The following is a 22,169-nucleotide window of genomic DNA, read 5'->3' on the forward strand; positions in this document are numbered from 1 at the left end:
AACACGTAGAATAGTCCCAGCAAAATTCCCCATGGTGCACATTAGAGTTTCACGCTACCGCTGACCCGCCGGAATAATGGCAGGTGTTACGTCAGAGCTCCCAGGGTCGGATACCCCACCTGTGGTACTCACATAGAGAGGAGGTAATGACAAGCGTAGGGAGATGACAGTCCATAGAGTCCATACAAGGTCCAAAGCCAGTTGACACGAGAGTCACCACCTGGCTTATCCGAACATCTCCATGGAGCCAGGCGACCAGTGGGTCCCAATCCTGGCTTTCTACAAATGTATCCATGGTTCAGCAATAGCCAATGGAGCAGATATGTATCCTTCTAACCAGAGCCAAAAACTCATAGGTTGTTTCCTATAGAATGATAGATCCATGTCCCTCGTGATGGTGCCATGAAGAATTGGCTGCAGTCCTGTCTCTCGTCTGTTGGGTGTTTTGCAGAATGTCCGGCTGTGTCGCACTCTCTCTGTCTTTCTGTCTCTGAGTCTCTTTATACAGAGGCATGTAACTTATTTTTAGATTTACCCAGTGTCCTTCAGTCCAGCCTCACAGATAAGGAGAAGAATGGTGACAAACAAGTTGCCTTATTTGATTATGTAATCTATTTGCATAGATTTTTCAACTCTATTTTAAAAATCAACAAACTATCTGGGCTACACAATGTATAATTAGCAGATCAGTAGCCCTCATTATTCGTCAAGGGTAAGAGCACACTATGATATATCAAATATCAGCTTACAAGTCAATATTCCAGGCTTAGACAAACAAAAGTCTGTTTTCTTGACCCACCAGAAATCAACACTTAAATCAAAAAGCCAACATACAGATAAAAAGTCAACTCTCCTTGGTTTGCTAAGCATAGTCGTCTGGATATTTAAGATATAATCTGGTTTCTTCACACTGTCTAACAGTTATTTTTGTTCACTTTACCGTAGAGGGCAGCTTCTTCATAGTGAGGTGCATCAGGGGCTTCACTAGACTACTATAGTGGGGGAAGAACCTCTTATAGAACCCGGTGGTGCCCAGGAAGGGCATCCCCTGTTTCATGGTCTTGGGAGTGGGCCAGGATGCACTGGCATCCACCTTTCCGGGCTCTGGCTTCAGAACCCACCCACCTATCCGGTGTCCCAGGTAGTGGACCTCACTCATGCCCAGCTGGCACTTTTCTGGCTTAATGGTCACGCAGCTCTGCCTTAGCACCTGTGCCAGATGCTGTAGGTGATCCGACCAGGTGGGACTGAAGACGGCAATGTCATCCAGATATGCATACCCTTCAAGTTCCTTAAGCAGCGTGTTGACCATCCACTCTGAAAAGTGGCAGGGGAATTCTTCATGTGGAGTCGGGAAGGAACTTTTTTCCCCAATGTGAAGCTTACTGTTTGCCACATGGGGTTTTTTTTGCCTTCCTTAGGATCAACATGTTAAGATAGGACATGGGTTGAAATAGATGGACTTAAAGTCTCCCTTCAACCTTAATAACTATGCTACTATGAATGGCATCACTGTGGACTCGTACGGTCCGAAAGGGGTGATAAAGGCAGAGCATTCCCGTACCTCGCAAGTCATGGGAATCTGCCAACATGCTCAGATCAATGATGGTCAGGTACTTGGTCCCAGCCAACTGATCGAGCAGGTAATCGATGCATGGCATCAATGACCGTGACAGTGTTGATTCCCCTGTAGTCCACACAGAGTCAGGTTGTCCATTTCTTCTTTTCTTTCAATGTTCTTTTTATTGAAAAGGTATAAATGAAACAAACAGTGTTTGAGGAAGAAGCAGTATCTATGATAGAAACAGTATTAAATGCTTCTGGCAAAGTTCACAGAGGCAATTTTGTGCATCAGATTCAATCACTGTTATTAAAAGAATTATAGAAACTTTCAACATTTGTTGGAAAGAATGATAAAAGTAAATAAAAAGGAATCGGGGAAAAAGGAGAGGTGGAGGGAATAGAAAGGAGGGGGAATAGTTGAAGAGGGAGGGGAGTAGCACCTTGGGATACACGTTCAGTAAAGAGTTATGACGAAATTGCAGAGTAGAAGGATGAATGAGACCTAAAGTAGGTCCAGCACCTCCAAGTGTTATTAAAATTAACAGAGCAATAATTTACTCTTGCTGATAATTCTTCTATGTGAAAAATTTGTTCAATTTTAGTGTAGAGTTGCTGTATACTGGGTGGACTTGAGGAGTTCCAGTTGATAGGGATCAAGGATTTCCCAGCTGCTAGAATATATTGTGCACGTTTAGTAGCGTCTTTATCGTTCTGCCATAGTGCAAGATTTAATAAAATATGTTCTGGTTTCAAGATAGCATGTTTGCCCAGCACCTTGCTTATGATTGTGGAAACTTCTTCCCAAAAGGGCCGAAGGATCTGACAGGACCACCAGATGTGGATAAAGCTGCCATCATTCTCTCCACATCTCCAACAATTTGTCGCTGTAGCTTGATGCCATTTATGGATCTTTTTGGGCGTCATGTACCATCTAGTTATAATTTTGAACGAATTTTCCTGGATTCGTACGCAATGCGAGGGACCATAGGAGTTTCTATAATTGTGTTTAATTTGTGTTTCAGAAAAGGAGGTACCCATATCCTTTTCCCATTGAGTTAGGTAAGGTTGTCCAGTTCTTCTTTGGGACGAGGAATACGGGCAAGGTCCAAGCGCCACTGGATGTTTGGATGACCCCCATCTTCAGCATTTTGTTAATCTCCTAGCGCATCTGCTGCTGTACATCCATGGAGAACCGATATGCTGAATGCCAGATTGGGGGGTGATACCCAGTGTCCATGTGAGGGACAGCTGACAAGGTCCTTCTGTGCTTGTTGCTGAACAAATCCTAGAAGGGGTGTAGGGCTGCTTACAGCTGGGACCATTAGTCCAACAAGAGCTGGTTTCAAGTCTCCACATCCTTGATGGTCCCACCTGCTCAAACCTGGGCGGGCATATCCTGGAGGGTCTTTGTCTCTCCCTCTTCTGGCAGGTTGCATGCAGTGAGGGCATTGGCCTCCCACTCATGATGTGCTTTCATCATATGGAGGGCCTTCCACCTTCCTTGGGCATGGTCCAGGGTCATCAGGTACGTTACAGCATTGAGCCACTGGTGCAAGAGGTACAGGCTTTCCCAAGCCACCTGAAGCTTGTCCTTCGGTATGGATATCAGTAGCCACATTTTACCCACCTGGTCCTCTCAGAAACACACAAGCATCCTGGTCATAGCTTCGCTTCTGGTTGACCTGGACTCTCATCATATTATCATGCACTAGCTGTGCCAAGACTGCATCTTGTCTCAGAAGCGCACAGCATGCTCGATGGGTGACACTCCAGGGGTGGCTAAGCCTCCTTCCCAGACCTCTTTCACCAAAGCAAGAGGCCCCCGCACACATCAACTGTACAGGAGCTCAAAGTGGGAGAACCACATTGAGGCTTCTGGCACCTCTCGGTAGGCAAGTAGCAGGTGCGGGAGGTACCGCTCCCAATCCCGTCCATGGGAGTTAACTAAAATCCAAAGTATCCACTTCAGGGTGCCATTAAACCATTTGCAAACACCGTTAATCTGTGGGTGGTATGGGCTGAACACCTAATGTTGTACTTATAGCTTCTTACAGAGGGACTCCATCAGTTGCCACATGAACTTAGTCATCTGGTCGGTGAGCATTTCCTGAGGAAAACCCACTCGGGAGAAAATCTACAGTAAGGCGATGGCCACCTTGTTGGCCCAAATGGATGACATGGCTACCGCTTCCAGGTTGCTATATTTGCAATCTTGCCTTTTTACATATTTGCTATCTGCATGTAATTGTACCATCACAGTTTGTAAAAGGTTTGTAACCCCATATGTGCCATTTTTACAACCTTACTCTATTGCATATTTCCTATATATACAGTATGTGAGTGCACATTGAAGAGAGGGTCACGCATGCTTTATTACATCTACTAAGTTTATCAATCTCTGTTTTTTTCTGTGAATAATACTGCTGTATGTGATCCCATATATCGTATCACATATCTATTCCCTTATGTGGGGGCCCATTTAAGAGAGGGTCACTTAAGAGAAGGTGATATCTGCGTTATTTAGTTCACTACTCTGTTACTGTATCCATTTTGGACAATATTGTTGTATGTGACCTTACTCGATTTACGACTAAGTGCCCTAGTACTCAATAGATTTGGCTGGATCCCAGTAAATATATTCTTGGTCTATATATAAAAATCTTTATGAATATTAAAGGAAATCATTTATCTAATAACTAGAGATGAGCGACTTTGCCTTTCTTAGGGTCGAGTCGGGTTTCATGAAACCCGACTTTCTCAAAAGTCGAGTCGAACGAAATTGGCCGACTATAGGGAAAAGTCGTGAAACATGAAACCCAATGCAAGTCAATGGGGAGAAAAGTCGGCAGTGAGTGGAGGACTGTAAACACACCTGGCATGAATTTTAACCCTAGAGGCGGCGAAATCTCTCTTTCTTCTCCCTCTCTCTCTCTCTCTCCCACTCCAGCTACGCTCCCGCTTCGCTACGCTCCGCTTCTCTCATTGGCTGAAAAAAGTCACGAGCAAGCATTCGGCGAAACCCGACTTTGGCGCTTGGGTCGCCGACCGCATGGCTGACTTCACACTGTGGTCGGGTTTCGTTTTATGAAACCCGATTTTGGCGAAAGTCGGCGACTTTTGAATCTGACCGACCTGTTTTGCTCAACTCTACTAATAACATACCTAGGAAGTGCGCACATAGTTATCTATATGTATCAAAAAACAGGCACTCACACAGTTATTACCAAAAGGAAATTTAGTGTCAAGTTTGAGAAATATTTGCATCGCACTTAAGCACTTTACGGGTGTTGGTAGTAGCTTTTTTCAGGGATACCTATCAGGGTCAGTTAGGGCAAGCCAACGTGGAGGAGGGAAGGTGCCACTGTGATTTCCCATGGGGTGCTAACCTCTGCTGGCAGGTAGAGAAACAAATAATCATGCTCTATCCCCTTGACCTATCTTTCTTCATAAATATCTGTAATTAAGGAAAGATATGTGGGTTTTTTTTTTACCTGAACCTGACCTGATTCTCTCATTGATATGTCAATATAGACTGGAGCTTTTTAGAGTTTCTTAATAAAGGTTACATTTTAGAGGTTCTGTTTTTTCTTTTGGTTCTATATATATCAGATCTTATTTATTTCTTTTGTTTTTTTTACCACTTCCGGGTCCCAGGTGGCATAGTCTACTACCATCAGTAAGAAGCATTTCTCTGAGCTGCTGGGAGTGGCCATCTGTCCAATCAGATTCACAGCCACACTCCTGAGAGGCTCTTCAATACTTCGCAGAGTTACCAGTGGGGCTTTTGGGCACCACCCTGCCTTCCCCACTCTCAGGTGTTGCGTGAATAGCAGTAGGCATCAACATCGGCCCCCATTCTTGGCCAGTAGAAATACTGGGCTAGCCTGGCCTTTGTCTTAGTGATCCCTAAATGTTTGGCCATTGGAATCTTGTGTGCAATCTACATCTCTGCCCTGAATGGATAGGGCAGATACCTATCCATTCAGTCCACTAACTGTCAGTCCCTATGCCACGCCTCCGAAGAACTCTGCTGGACCATTATCCGGTACAGCTTTCCTTGGTCTCAGACCACTCTGTCAAGGTCTGAGTCCAAGGGAGGCTTTGCCGCCTGCTCCTTAAGAGCATTTAAGCTGTCATCAGTTTCCAACACTTCATGAAAGCCCTGACTGGATGTGACCAAAATAGACAAGACTGTCACGTCTTCTGTCAGTTCTACCGGACCTGTCTCCTGGCCTCCATCTGATTCAGCAGCCACTTGGCCAGAATAGGGGTAGCCATCGAGGGTTCCCAGCACTACAACCGCACGTGACAGAAGCCAAGGCCAATGCAACTGCGAATAGTGCCCACTTCCTCTCTGCTTCCCACCAAATTGCCTGTCCAGACTAACTAACTTGGCCCTCTGACATCCTGGTTGTGGAGGGACACTGCAAAGAGGCCTTACCTGGAAGCCCTATTTCTCCTGGGACAGCCCCGCTATGAGTTGCATGCTCCCCTCCGCAGCTATCTGCCCCCTGTCTGCTCCCTCTGTGGCAATCTCATAGGACAACTGGTTCCAGCATGCCATCTGGTCACACTCTAAGGCAATATTACAGTTTGCTTGATGGAATTCTTCCATCCCAAGGGAAGAGGGACACAGTATGTCACCCACCTCGACATTCCCATCAGTAGGCATGTTATTCACATTGTCAATAACAGGGGTGGACTTTACATTGTTCTCTGGAAGATCAGACCTTGGGAGTTCAGTGGCCACATACTGGGACACTAGTCTCCCCAAGTCTGTCCTAACCAAAACATTTGTAAGAATATTTGAGGATACCCCAAACTCCTACACTACCTTCTCAGCAACCCACTCCAAATACATCATGGTGATGGGCAGTGCCAATTTGACTCCTCCAACCAGCTCAGGCTGCACAAAAGTCATCTCAGCCTATGGTTTCTGGGACAGCAACAGGCCCTTCCGTTCTGGGGACACACGGCTCTGAAGTGTCCCCGCTGTTTGCAGAGATGACAGAGTTCCCCCACCAACATGGAAAGGGAAGCATGGGCAGGTGCTCCCTTGGGCATGGGACAGGGACAGCAGGTACTGTGTTCATCTTACTCCCTCTCTATCCAGCAGGATTCTTGGAATATGGAGTCCAGTTGCTGGCATACTCATTGGCAAGGCTCTCTGTTGCAGAGGCCCCCTTTGGCTTCCGGTCATGGAGATACTGCTGGAGGTCCGAAGGGCAGTTACACAAAAACTGCTCAGTTGTGATGACCTCCTTCAGCTACTGAATAAAGATGAGCTTCAATCTTGTAGTCCATTGGTCAACTGCTCTCAGTAGGACCTGTATGTGATCGGCCCAACTGTCAGCAGAACCCCACTGAATACTCTGGAGTTTCTTCCGGTACATCTCAGAAGTCAAGTTATATTGCCAGATCAGCGCCTGCTTGATGTTCTCATAGCTCGGGGTCATCTCACTCGGCAGGTACCCAAAGCTTTTCAGGGCCTTAACCCTGAGGCAAGGGATTAAAAACCAAGCACACTGGTTATCAAGCAGATATTATTGATAGCAAGGTTTTTCAAATGCCAGGAAGAAAGAATCCAAGTCCCCTCCTTTGTCCCGCAATGGGAAGTCCTCCGCCTGTAGCTTTGGGACTCGGATCTCAGGGCATTTGCGACTGGCTGGGGTCTGTGGCTGGAGCTGGAGTTGGAGCTGAAGAATTTGTCGCTGGTGCTCACACTCTTGTATACATAAAAATCAATCCTTAAAAGATACTTTATTGACCAATCATTAAAGTTTTCAAAACTTCAAAAAACAGGCAAACAAATATAGGCTTATTGCTGATTTTCAAGATCCAGCCACAAACATTAGAGAGTCGTTCCAATGTCAGGTAGAGGGTCACAAACCTATTTGTCCCTATAGGGCCCTATATCTCTCTCCTACCTGACAGCGGAGGTTGGCACCCTCTTGATACGCAAATGGTGCCCCCGCTCCTCGGCGGCTCTCCCTAATCACCCTGTTGACTCCTATGTAAATAACATCAGCTTGGAGTACAACTGATGGCCGGGGACAAAAATATAATAGATAATAACCCCATGCCACAAACCACCAAGACAAAAAAATCAGCAAATTAACAAATATGTAAGAACTTGATACCTGCAACCAGGCATGACATCTGATGCTCGGAGGGAGCATTCATAATACATCATGGGCCTCCTGATGAACTCCTTTTACGGGAGGGAAACGCGTTGAGGTGATTTTTCATTGGCCATGAGCTAAGTTCTTACATATTTGTCAATTTTGTTGATTTAATACTTGGGGATAGTGTAATTTGAGCCGGGTGATCAATGTCTTATTGTTTTTGGGCATGAAGCAATATGAAAATATGCTGTTATGGGGGATTAGAGGTAAATGCAGCGGTTGGTGATTTGAGAAATGTTTATTAATGCTGTTTAGGAATACTCAGATGGTTGTATATCTGTTTTGATTGATACCTTACCCCCTTTATTTGAAACTGCCTTTGTCAAAGTACTATCACCCCGCCTACTATATATATTGAGGTGATTTTTCAGTGGCCATGAGCTAAGTTCTTACATATTTGTTAATTTGCTGATTTTTTTTTTTTTTTTTTTCTGGGACAGTGCAATTTTGAGCCTGAGTGATCAATGGCTCATTGTTTTGGGCATGATGCAATATGAAAAATGTGTTGTTGGGGATTAGAGGTATTAGCAGCGTTCTTTGATGTGAGAAATGTACATTAATGCTGCTTAAGAACATTTAAATGATTGTGTATCTGTTCTGATTGATATCTTACCCCCTTTACTTGCAACTGCCTTTGCTAATGCACTATTATCCCGTACACTGTATACATCGGTTTGCAGATACATTTTTCTATTATTATTAAAACATTTTTTGTCTTTGGGGGGGATTTTTTCAGGGATAATTCTAAGTTATTACCCCTGTCTCCCTTGGCCATATGTTAGAATCATAGAATCATAGAATCGTAGAGTTGGAAGGGACCTCCTGGGCCATCTGGTCCAACCCCCTGCTCAAAGCAGGATTCGCTAAATCATCCCAGTCAGATGTCTGTCCAGCCTCTGTTTGAAGATTTCCATTGAAGGAGAACTCACCACTTCTCGTGGCAGCCTGTTCCACTCATTGATCACTCTAACTGTCAAAAAGTTTTTTTCTAATATCTAATCTGTGTCTCCTCCCATTCAGTTTCATCCCATTGCTTCTAGTCTTTCCTTGTGCAAATGAGAATATGCTCTGACACCCTCTTTCTGGGTGAGAAGTGTAGGGGTCAGTAAGGGTCAGCCCACGTGGAGCGGGGGCACCAGAGTAATGTAGGGTGTAAAAGCTCCGCTGTCAGGCAGGGAGACACCTAAATAGGGTTATTTAGACCCCTTTTCCTCCCAAAGCAAATGTTTACAAATCTGCCAAAAATTAGAGTTTTTTCCAGTTACTATTCCTCACATTTTTGTCTTGGTGGTTTGTGGCATGGGGTTATTATCTGTTATATTTTTGTCCCCGGCCATCTGTTGTACTCCAAGCTGATGTTATTTACATAGGAGTCAACAGGGTGATTAGGGAGAGCCGCCGAGGAGCGAGGGCGCCATTTGCATATCAAGAGGGTGCCAACCTCCGCTGTCAGGTAGGAGAGAGATATAGGGCCCTATAGGGACAAATAGGTTTGTCACCCTCTACCTGACATTGGAACGACTCTCTAGTGTTTGTGGCTGGATCTTGAAAATCAGCAATAAGCCTATTTTTGTTTGCCTGTTTTTTGAAGTTTTGAAAACTTTTTAATGATTGGTCAATAAAGTATCTTTTAAGGATTGATTTTTTTGTATATGAGCCGCTGAATAATTAATCCAGAATTATATTTATTAAGAATTTTTGCTCACACTCTTGCTCACATTCTGCCATGAAGGATTCATAGGTGACCTTGTCCCCAACCTTGAGTCCCGCAGGGCACCTTGCAGGAGGGCATCCAAGCCTGTCTAGCTGTGAGGACAGGCAGATCATGAGCGACCCACTGCAGGATTGACCGTTGGCGACTGGTTGCTTGGGGAGCTTTGGCTCAACCCCTCTCTGTTTGAGCAACATTGCCTTCCACCTCCTACTGACCATCCGTATCATTGTTCATCTCCCTATCTCTGTTCCTGGTGCCACCTGCAATGTTTTCAATCTTTGATCACTGACATACAGCTGCAACCTGATGTACTCACCCACATTACAGTATTTGTACTCGGATGGTCTAGTGCTGAGCTGATCTCAGCGGGAAAAAGCTACTGATGGTAATCTTAAGTGTCTGGGAGTATGGGTCCAACACTTATACACACTATTATCTCGATCCCACCGCTGTCAACACATGTGAAGGATGAAACCAGAGAGATCACACAGAATCCCTCTGCTGCCACCACATGTGATGAACCCACACTTCGCCACCCCGCCTGACGTCACTATTATGTCAGAGTGATCATGTGGTACAGTCTCCTCACTTGCAGTAATGTGACTTTCTGCACCCCTAGTGACACGCAAGGTCAGCTTGGCACAGTTTTACACAGACACCCCATGTCCACACTGACCCAGGGAGGCACAGGTAGCGAGAGAAGGTGGCCCATGCAGCTGCTGATGTGCCTCCATACTCACTCACAAGCTTGACAGGCTAAGAGGCCCCTTTCACTAGTACCAGTTAAACCGAGCTCTGCCAGTCCGGTAGGACTGCCACCAGTTCCTCATCAGATATAAGCCCAGTCCATTCACTGGATTGTATCCGGCCAGAAACCAGACAGGTAGCATGTGACATTAAAATGAGAACACAGACGTGTGGATTTGTGGTTCGAGATAAAAGAGCAACCCAAGGTTAATTTACATATTTCATCTCCTTAAGGATACACTGAGCAATACACTATATACACAATGGCTATACATAAAAGTAACAAACCCGCCCTTCTCCACCCTGCCTGACATCACCGCACTCCCTAGGGACACATAAGGACAGCTTGGCACAGTTTTACACAGACACCCTCTGTCCACATGGGCCCAGGGAGGCACAGGGAGTGAGAGAAGGTGGCCCACACAGCTGCTGATGTGGCTCCACACTCACTCACAACCCTGATGGGCTGAGAGGCCCCTTTTACTAGCATCAGTGCAACATAACCTTATCCACCTGTTAGAACTGCCACCAGTTTCTCATAAGATATAAGCCTGGTCTGTTAAAGGGATTATATTAGGCCAGAACCCTGCCCTGGTAGCATGGAAAGTTAAAACCAAGACCACAGACTTATGGATGCGTGGATTGAGATAAAAGAGCAGCCAAATTATATATTTAATCGCCTTTAGGTTATACTAGAAAATACACTATATACACAATGGTTATACATATGCAATGGTCAGATATGCAAATACAAGTGAAGTACCAAAGTATAAGCAGATAATACCAGATGATACAAAAGTCAGTTACTGGTTTGATGTTCTGGCGTTGGATGCTGGCAACCACATGGGAGGTATGATGGCCAGCTATTTCTGGTTTCTTACAACATGCTGCACGGTGTGACTTCCCTTGGCAGAGAACAAAGGCCCACATCATCGCACGAGCACTTAACCCCTTGGTCAGTCACCCTCTTCCCCGCCCCCAGGATGGCCCTAGTTTCCTTACCACTTGCTTTGGCAGCTGAAACTCCAAAACCAATGATGGATCATAACTTCTCTATGGAAAGTCATAGGTGGTTTTGGCGCCATCGGATGCAGACAGGTCCCTGTTACACTTGGAGATGAAACATAGCTTTGCGACCTGGCTTCTATTAGCTTTTCCACATAACTCCCTACCCCTGGGTGCTAGAACAGGTCGAGACCTTGGCAGGCGTTTGTTCCGTTCCTGGGATCACAAAAATGCTATCTGCAGGAGGCGTGAATTTAGCTCGGTCACCTAGTGAGAATAGTTTCCAGTCTCAGTTTCACACTTTGTAAGAGGACTATAATCTTGAACTGGATATGATAGCTGATTGGCAAAAAATTATAGACCCCCATATTCTTTACACAAGATAAGGAAGTCAGACAGTGAGCTATCAATCAATGTGAAGAGGTTGGTACTGGGAGAGGAAACAACCCAGTAAAACACATAGGCTCTTTAAGTTCTCTGCCATGCCCAGAGCATTCAACACCTCATATGCATATGAATAAAAATTCTAATTTCTCAGGAATGCAGCAACAATTAAAATATATAAAGGTGTTGATGAATTTTCATTTCTATCATCTACATGCCTAAATATTCTGGTTTTGGGGAGGGTTAATATTGCTGACAGATACCTTTTAATGGTAAAAAAAAAAACCTCAACTTATTTTGGCAAAATATTTGGGACCATTAGGGCTAATGTTACCCACACTTAAAGATACAGTTGCCCATGGAACAAAAAGTAACACTTGTTGGCACTAAAGCACGGATAACTAAATTTTTAGGTGGTTTATTTCACAATGTACAATGGTATAGGTAGAAGGTTTGCCGGTAATGAACTCATCTTTCCCCCAGCAGAATTTTTTTTAACATAGCCTATGTTTTAAAATGTTCTGCATTTAGGACAAGAAGAGATGTTAATTATTTTCTAAAGCCAAGCATTACAGAAGGCAAGGGTTAACAGAGACAGTCAAATTGTGCAGGTGCTCGAGGCAGTGAGACACTGTTCCTCCTGCCCTATTTGTGTGGCAGGTATCTGCACATCAATGCATTACCACTAATGTGACAGCGCTGATCGCATTACCACAGCGGGGGCAGCAGCAGATAGCTGGCACATCCACAGGGAAATTACATTACCACTGTCTGTCTCCCAATCCCAGCCAGAGGGCACATCATGGAGCATCTCATGGACAACATGGAATATCTTACACTCCAAGTGTCATCCCATTCACCGACCGGCCGCAGCAACAAAATGCTCTGAACAATAAGCTCTGTTTGATAACTGGATGTGCATGAGTTTCTCTTTCTTGCTCTTTTATGTATCTATGAACTTTTATGTGATTTGACTTCATTTTTGTATTTTTCACAACTCCCATACGAATGAATAGGGAGAGCAGCATATGAGTGGCCACCGCTCCAATGATCGAGGCTATGGGAGATGTTCTTCAAATAGATGAGCGTCCCATTAGTAACGCGATGATGAAAATGTAGAAATGTCAATTACATTTAATATAAAGATAATCTAGATCTCATCAATGATACAATTATCAAGCTGTTCTTAATTTCTAGCTTTCAGAAATAAGTAAATATAGGGCTGAACTTGAGGCTCAATGGCAATACGATGATTGTGGGGTTAATTAATGATGTGAACCATCTTTTATTATTTGAAAGTTCTTACCTCAAACACTTTCAGAGTGCGGGATAAGGAAGATGGCTTGTTTCCTTTAAGGGAGAAGAGCAGGTTGACAATGGCCTTTCCATTCTTCTCCTCAAATACCAGAGGGTCAGTACACTCTCCAGCCTCTGCAGCTGCTGCCGCCGCCTCGCGTTCCTTCCGGGCATCTTCTATTAAACTTTGCCTTCTGCCCAAGAAACGAGAGGACTGTAAAGGTAGACATCACAGTCAGTGTCAGGATTTAGAAAGGTCTAGACGTCATCATCATCCCGTGAAAATTCCCTAAGGAATAATGGCTGCCAATAGCTTGAAACACATTTCACGGTGATCTTCCTACCATGGACCCACTCATTGAACATAATTACAGTTGGGGGGGGGTCCTTTTTTTCCTAACATGAAGACACATGTATTTCTTGCTCTGGATCAACACTGTAGTACAATTGGCGGATGCGTACTTTTTTACCTTTTGCGTGACTAGATTTTCTTCTTGGTTCTTGAGGTGATGCAAACGTCCCCATGCTACATTTATAGACATGGTCTTTATTGGTATAAAATCTTCATCCGACTGTTAAAATTATAAAATTGTGTCCCCATCACTGTGATAGACCACAATATCAGTGTTACTTTACACCAGGGCCACAGGTTTTGGTATTCTGCTCTTTATGTGCACCCATGTGCTTCTAGGGCATGCCTTTTTACCAAATGTTATTCCATGGCAGGTGTACATACCTAAACGACTCTTTTATAATGCCATAAAAGTATGTTCACTCTGAGTTTTTTGAGGAGTTTTTTTCGAGTAGAAAAGTAACAAAATACTGGACGTGTGCACAAATGTTGTTTTTACACTGCGGTACATTAAGGCAGGTACACACTAGCGCATTTTCTCTCATCCGAGAGAATCGGGTAGTTTATGCTAATCACACTCGGAGCAAATATCATACACCTGTCTCTCTGAATAGTGTCTGTTATCAGTCTGATACATTTTTTATATATAAGAAGAGGAGACAGAATAAGTGGTGATTGTTGGATTCATTAATTACTGTAGCTCCTAGTTTCGAGTCTTAGTCTATCCAATCAGGCTTGCATGTTTTTGCTATTGTACACTATAGGGTTTTTCTACGTGTATTTTTAAATTTATCATTAAAATACTATTATCATAAGGTGATCCTGTTTTCTCGGATGAAGAGAAGATGGAAAAAAAAACTGTCACCATCATCTCTATTCTGGCAGCCTGTGTAAATCGGACTGAACTCAGATGTAACCTGAGTGCAATCTAATGTCTTCCACAGACTCATTGACTGACAGGACTGAGTATGATAAAATAATCAATTCCAAAAACGGGCTCGCTGCAATGTTTTGCTCAGATCGTCTCTCTCCAAAGAAAAAAATCGGATATATGCGTGGCTATATTGACTAACATTGGTCCGACAGCAATTCAATGTTTTGTTAGAGTGCACAGGGAGCGAAAATACAGTCATGTGCACGAGCCTTTATGTCTGTTTATTTAAGCAGTTTTTCAGCGATTTTTCAGGAAAATTCCAAATGGACTCTGCATGAAAAAGATGTTGCTGGAACAGTCATTTTAGGACTTGGAGACAGATTTAGAGAGTTTCCACATAGTTTCAGCTTGGTTTCTCCACCAAAACCTCCATGTGCACTTAGTCTTCGATAGTATTTTGGAGTTTTAAACATAAAATCTCCTTCAGACAAATATATTTCTAAGGGCTTTATTGTACTACGTTCTCAATGAATATACATTTTTTGCCCCATGCAAAAGACTCCCATGTGCATGACTCTGATTGGCGATAAGATCATTACTTCCGTTCAGAGAGCTGCGGTTCCCACTCTGTCAGATGACAACGTGAGCCAGTAGATGTGACCGGCGATAAAAAGGTTACCTCCGGTCACAGGCGTCGGCTGAGGAGAGAGTACTACTCCCACCAACCCACACCTGCTGTCACTGAAAACAGCCAGAGAAAGCACTGCTCATGGGAGTAATCGCCTGTGCTATAAAGAAATACATTTTTTAAATAAATGGCGTGGAGTCTCTTTTACTTTTGATAACCAGGCTAGTTATCAAGAATAGAAGGGTCCCACACCTTTTTTTAAATGATTTAAATAACTCCTTTTAAAAACAGCTTTGATGTCCCCTCATTTTTGACAACCAGTCAAGCTTGAGCAAACAGCTGGGGGCTGGTATTCTCAGACTGGTAAAGGGTCAATGGATATTGGCCCCCCAAGCCTAAAAATAGCAGCCTGCAGCTGACCTACAAAAGACGCATCTATTTGATGCGCCAATTCTGGTGCTTTGTCCAGCTCTTTCCACTTCCCCTGGTGCCATGCCAAGTAGGGTAATATTTGTGTGGTTGATGTCAGCTGTTTTATAAGACACACCCATTACTAACCCCATAGTTATATTGTAAAATAGACACAGCCAGAATAAAATCCTTTAATTGAAATAATGACACAGACTCTCTTATTTGAAATAAAAATAAAAAAGCAGTTATACTCACCTTTACACCTTATCCATTGAAGCCCATGTCACCTGTAAAAAAAACAGAAAATAATAGATGACCATATACTCCCCTTTACACATAATCTACCAATGCCCTTGTCCACTGGAAATGAAGAAAAATAATAAACAGCCATATCCCTAACCTGTCCGATATGCAGATAATCCATGTTGTCTCACAACGTTCCCGATGATTTGAATGATTTTGCAGTTACATCAGTGACTGCTCTCCCAGCCAGCCATCTCACACTGACAGGAGTGTAATTGCTCCTGCACTGTCTAGCACTGAGCTGCTGTGAGAAAGTTCACCGGAGTTCAAAGCTTATGAACCCTGGATACCTCACTTATGGTGCCGCTCGCTGTGTGAGAATTTTCTCAAGCAGCGAGAATGGCCGAAAGTGAGGTCATCGGAGTTCACCAGCTATTAAATCTGGTGAACTGTCCCACAGCAGCTCAGCGCTACACACTGCAGCACAATTACGCTCCTGTGTCAGTGTGAGTCGGCTGGCGTGGATTGCAAACCCATCACTGATGCAACCACTATCCAAATCATCCAGCTAGTCATGGGACAGTGTGTATTATCTTCACATCGGACAGGTGAAGGATATGGTTGTTTATTATTGTTCTTCTTTTCCAGGGGACATGGGCGTCACTGGATTAGGCATAAAGGTGAGTGTATGGTTGTTTATTATTTTCAGTTTTTTTACAGGTGACATGGGCTTCAATTGATTAGGAGAAAAGGTGATTATAATTGTGCTTTTTTATTTTTATTTCAAATAAAAGAGTCTGTGTCATTATTTCAATTAAAGTATTTTCTTCTGGCAAGAGGGAAGAATTATGCAAAGCGCCTGAATTGGAGCATCTAATAGATGCACGTTTTCTGGTGCAGCTGCAGGCTGCTATTTTTAGACTGGGAGGGGCAATATCCATTGTACCTCACCGGTCTGAGATTACCAGTCACCCCTTTAATTTTCTTTTGCATGGCTAGTTGTTAAAAATGGGGGGACCCCACACCATTTTTTAAAATTTATTTAAATGGTTTTATAAAATGGTGTGCGACCCCTCTATTCTTGATAATCAGCCATAATAATGTTGACAGCTGAGGGCTGTCAGTTGTGCCTGCGCTGGTTATTAAAAGTAGAAAAGACCCCATGTCATTTTTTATTTTTTTTATTTATAGCACAGGTGCCAGCTGATGAATACTCCTATCAGCGGCACCTGCTCTAGCCGTTTTCAGCGACAGCAGGCTTAACCTGATGGGAAATATTTAGTAGAAACATGAACATTTATTTAAAATTCCGAGGGCAGCAACACCTTAGTGTCACGTATGCGCAAGGTAGTGGTATACAGGTCTATATACTGTAAATGCGTAATAAGAGTAAAAAAAGAAGAACACAAGTTGTAGCTTTATGTACATGTAGTCATATGGTCATGCCATATAATACCCAGGAAGATAATAACTATGAGTAGAATAATGTCAAGTGCATAGTGCAAAAATTATAAGTGGTCCAAAGAGACCTGCTGAAAGAAGACAGTCATATGGTAAAGGTTAATAAGTAAAAGTGACATACTAATAAATATTGGATATAAATCTAAATACAAGTGAGAATCCAGTAGGGAGCTGGGCTGAATACAGGCACGGACACTAGTATACTTAATGACAGAGTAACATGGCATAGGCAGACTAAGGAGACCAACCTGCTGCAGATGTGCAAGAGCTAGACCCAACGGGCGTTTCGCAATGTGCCCCCCAAAGAAGCACATTACGAAACGCGTATTGGGGTCTGCCTCTTCCATTCTGGTACCAAAACCCAACTTTTTTTTTACATGTTTGGCCGAACCCGCCGGACCCGAACATCCATGGATTCGTCCATCACTAGAAACAACAAAAAACCATTTGTTAAGATGGGATCTGATCGTAAATTCTAATTCCTCCCACACTCAAAAATGTCAGTTAGGTTGGTTGGTTACCAAAGAAATTTTATATAGGCTAAGTTCACATTAACGTTTTTTAATCCAGAAAAAACGGACCATTTTAATTGTTATCTGCATGGCACCAGTATGGTATCCAGTTTTATACACTCACTGGCCACTTTATTAGGTACACCTGTCCAACTGTGTGTTAAGACTTAATTTCTAATCAGCCAATCACATGGCGGCAACTCAGTGCATTTAGGCATGTAGACATGGTCAAGACAATCTCCTGCAGTTCAAACCGAGCATCAGTATGGGGAAGAAAGGTGATTTGAGTGCCTTTGAACGTGGCATGATTGTTGGTGCCAGAAGGGCTGGTCTGAGTATTTCAGAAACTGCTGATCTACTGGGATTTTCACGCACAACCATCTCTAGGGTTTACAGAGAATGGTCCGAAAAAGAAAAAAAATCCAGTGAGCGGCAGTTCTGTGGCCGGAAATGCCTTGTTGATGCCAGAGGTCAGAGGAGAATGGGCAGACTGGTTCGAGCTGATAGAAAGGCAACAGTGACTCAAATTGCCACCCGTTACAACCAAGGTAGGCAGAAGAGCATCTCTGAACGCACAGTGCGTCGAACTTTGAGGCAGATGGGCTACAGCAGCAGAAGACCACACTGGGTACCACTCCTCTCAGCTAAGAACAGGCATCTGATGGCTACTTTCAGCAGGATAATGCGCCATGTCATAAAGCTCGAATCATCTCAGATTGGTTTCTTGAACATGACAATGAGTTCACTGTACTCAAATGGCCTCCTCAGTCACCAGATCTCAATCCAATAGAGCATCTTTGGGATGTGGTGGAACGGGAGATTCGCATCAGGGATGTGCAGCCGACAAATCTGCGCCAACTGTGTGATGCCATCATGTCAATATGGTCCAAAATCTCTGAGGAATGCTTCCAGCACCTTGTTGAATCTCTGCCACGAAGAATTGAGGCAGTTCTGAAGGCAAAAGGGGGTCCAACCCGTTACTAGCATGGTGTACCTAATAAAGTGGCCAGTGAGTGTATATCAGTATATATTAAAATTTGCATGAAATACGCTTTGCTATATTAAAGAATTGCAATGGAACTATTAGGGTATGTGCAAACGTTGCAGGTTAGCCTGTGGAATTTTTTGCAGAGAATCTGCATCTCTTGGTAGAAAACGCAGGGCAAGACGCTTGCGGATTTCATGAGGATTTTAAAGCGTTTTTACTGTGCGGATTTGTTAGGCGGTACTGGGAATGGACAGAGAAAGAAAGAGAAATATATATGTGCCACACTAAAAAATGCTGTTGCGGATCCGCAAAAAGAATTGACATGCTGCGGGAAAAAAAATGCTGCAAATCTGCGTGGATTTTTCCGCAACATGTGCACAGCAATTCTTAATTTACCATTGACTGTGCATTACACTATGGATTTGATGCAATTCCACGCGTCCAAAAACGCTGCAGATCCGCATCAAATTCTGCAACATGTGCACATAGCCTTGTACGGATGATCCGTATGGGATCTGATTTTGTTTTCCGCATCCACAGACTTGAATGGGCGAGTTTCTCCAACATATGGACTAAGGCTAGTTTCACACCAGCGTATTTTACATGCAGCGCACGGCGCCGCTAAGCCCCGCCCCCTGCCCGCCCCGTCATCTCCTCCTACTATTGCACACGGCTGCATGCGATCTGCGCATCCTATCTTTAGCATAAGGTGCGCAGACCGTGCGCTAGTAGGATTTTTGCATGCGCTGCGCACTTTTGAAGGTGCGCTGAGCACGCCAAAATGCAACATGGTGTGTTCTTCGCACCTTCAAAAGTGCGCAGCGCACGCAAAAATCCTACTAGTGCACGACCAGCGCACGGTCTGCGCACCCTATGCTAAAGATAGGGTGCGCAGATGACATGCGGCCGTGTGCGATAGTAGGAGGAGATGACCGGACGGGGCGGGCAGGAGGCAGGGATTAGTGGCGCCGTGCGCTGCATGTAAAATACGCTAGTGTGAAACTAACCTAAGCTCACCGTATTCACACAAAGGTTCAGTCTGTGAAAAAAAAACCCCTCATCTAAAGTAAACAGCCCCACTGAATATCATTGGTCTTAGTGCCGTCCGTTTGTCATTTTTGTCTCCGACATCACTCGGAACAAAAATACAGTCATGCAAACTTGGCTTTAGTGTAATTGTGCTCCAAGCAGATACTATGTGACCAAGAAAATTATGTTGTAAAGTTACCAAAGCAAAAATTACAGCACAGGTGGATTTTTTAGATTGGTACTATATAATGTCATTTGTAACCTTTTATTCCCAGAAATGAAGAGTCAAGTTTTTTCTGATTTTTACCCACTGTGTTACTGTAGCCTTATGGGGAAATAATGACATTACTGTTCCACCAACTTTTTGGGATGAGCTGCTTTGTAATTAATTAGCCTTTCATCGGTTCATTACAAGAAAAAAACATTTTAATGCAACACAAATATTTCTGACTTAGAACGTAAGTTTCTTATTATATTTATTAACTAGTCAATAGCCCTTTCATACACAGGGCAAATATTTTTTGGAAATTTTTATTTTTTGCTTACAGTGGTTGTTTTAAATTTAAAAAGGGTATGACAGCGTTTGTCCAAAAGCAGCACAACACCTATATGAACTAGATGGACTTAAAGTCTTCCTTCAACCTTAATAACTATGTTACTATGTTATACAAGATTGTATTGTATCCCAATTCAGTTGCAGTACCAGACGTAACCTAGGGACAGATGTGGCGCTGTGTTTTGTTTTTTTTTTTTTTAAGAAAACAGCCATTTTTCTCTAATCTTGCAAAATCGTCTGGATGGAATGCACCTTAATACTAATTAAATATGTGGGAATTAACCGCAAAAAAAGCCTTACTCTGTCATTATGGACCCCATCCCGATTAATAGTGATCAGGGGTTACATTTGATCATACACCATGTTATATCAATCATATTGGTTACACAATCACATATACGTGTACAACATTTTACATTCGACTACAACCCCAATCAACTGGGACAATACATACGTGCATAAAAAGAAGGAAAAGTAAACGCAAGCTGTAATACAAATAACATACACAAAGTGGAAGACTACGCTGAGCACAAAAAGTAAGGTTAGATTCTCCTTCTTACCAGAATAGCCTCAGCCTGTTTGGGATCAAGCTCCGAAACAGCCCTTCTGAAGCTTTTCCCGGCAGATCCAGAGATGTTTGGTGTAGGCATCACTACTATTTGTAGAAGTGCGTTCCCTGCACCTGCTCCAAGCCCAGGCTTTTATATTGCAAGTGTAGCGTCACTACTCCCCCCACCGCAACATTTCAGCCTGAGGGAGGAGGATGGACAGTGGTACTTTAGCACATCTCCCTCAGACTCAGACAGTGTATCCTGCAGAGCATCACTCGCTTTGTAAGAGTAGCCTTCAAGTATAACGCCTGCAGACCATCTCCACATTAGCTTGTTGATGAATTTTACGACCTTTAGTTCAATGCTAACAATTTATTATAACATAATATTTTATCTTGAGAATTTAGATTTGTTTGGGAGTGCTGAAGGAAAGATAAAGCCCTCTATACACTTTAGACTAATATTGGCCAAACCTAAGTCAACACTCTAATTTGTTTGGTGATCCTGAACAACTGATCATTGGGAAGATGTTGATTGGGTATGTCTGATTTTAGACTGCCAATCGCTTTGTTCTCCCAGAGATAAGCCGCCACCTGACAAGTTTGGTGACACCACTATCATAAAGAGCCACCTTGTAGGGATGAGCAAACCTGTGGAAGTTTGGGTTCTGGTATCCGACCGACTAGAACTGTACCCGAACCTCACTGAAATCAATGAGGAGCTGAACTTTGGAGCTGGAAAATCTCTCTCTCTCTCTCTGTCTCTCTCTCTCTCTGGCTTTCACATCTGTAAAACGAACTTCCAGGAGAAGTCCTTGTTCGGAGTTCAGCACTGGACGCTAGGTGTCCAGTACAAGACCCTGAAGTGTACAGTAAGTTTTCACTCATCCCTACTCCTGGGCATTGAAGAGATGGCCGAGATAGCTGATGGCTGAACAATCGGTTGAATGATGTATACGGTGGATAAAGTCAAATGCCGAATTTTCAATTTATGGCATAAAATTGGCTCTAAACAGCAGATTTATTTGAAAATTATTGCATGGTTCTAAGTGGTCCAAAAGGAGATGTTCTCCAGCAGCAAAGTAAAGTAGCTAAAATTTAGCTTTTAATAATATAGGATAAAAAAATTGATAGAATGTGCACATATTAAAAAAAAAAAAATCTTACTCTTTTCAGGTAGGAAAACCGTTAATCATAGCCTGAAACAAGTAAGTATTATGTTTTTTTCAATATGTTCACATTCTGTCAATTTTTCTATCTTATATGATTAAAAGATAACTTTTAACTACTTTCCTTTGGTGCTGGAGAGCATGCCATTTTGGAGCATTGAGAGCTATTTGACCAGGAAGCCCACACCAGTAAGTACATACTCCGTGCACCACACCCTGGAGCATTGCAATGTATTATACCTGCAAATCAAAGTGAAAGTGAAAGTCCCATAAAGGGACAAGGTAAAAAAAAAAAAAAATTGTTTAATTTTATTTTTGCATATTTTTTAAAAAATCATAAAAATAATTTAAAAAATTCCCCTAAAATATACACATTTTAAGTAAAAAAAAAAAAAGCAAAAAACACATATTTGGTATCACCGCATCTGTAAAAATCCCATCTATAAAAACGTCACCCTAGTTAACCCCTTCAGTGAATGCCGTAAAAACACCAAACAAAAAA

General features: G+C 43.1%; 1 protein-coding gene across 2 annotated transcripts in view; it reads right to left on the minus strand.

The window, feature by feature from the left end:
• Positions 1-20,639, minus strand: part of TH (tyrosine hydroxylase) — a 107,186-nt gene extending 86,547 nt beyond the window's left edge. Inside the window, exons 1-2 of one of the 2 annotated variants that reach the window (XM_073574054.1) lie at positions 20,509-20,639; positions 12,905-13,108 (exon numbers count right to left, since the gene is read on the minus strand). In XM_073574054.1, the coding sequence (XP_073430155.1) occupies positions 12,905-13,108; positions 20,509-20,598 (294 nt within the window). In that variant the 5' untranslated portion in view covers positions 20,599-20,639. Of the gene's footprint in view, positions 1-12,904; positions 13,109-17,111; positions 17,241-20,508 lie in introns of those variants that run through there. The other variant, XM_073574052.1, reaches the window with a different exon arrangement.
• Between the last annotated feature and the right edge of the window lie 1,530 nt (positions 20,640-22,169).

Source organism: Dendrobates tinctorius, unplaced genomic scaffold (assembly GCF_039654945.1).
Source record: "Dendrobates tinctorius isolate UK_male_01 unplaced genomic scaffold, ASM3965494v1 ptg000037l, whole genome shotgun sequence".
Taxonomy (NCBI): domain Eukaryota; kingdom Metazoa; phylum Chordata; class Amphibia; order Anura; family Dendrobatidae; genus Dendrobates; species Dendrobates tinctorius.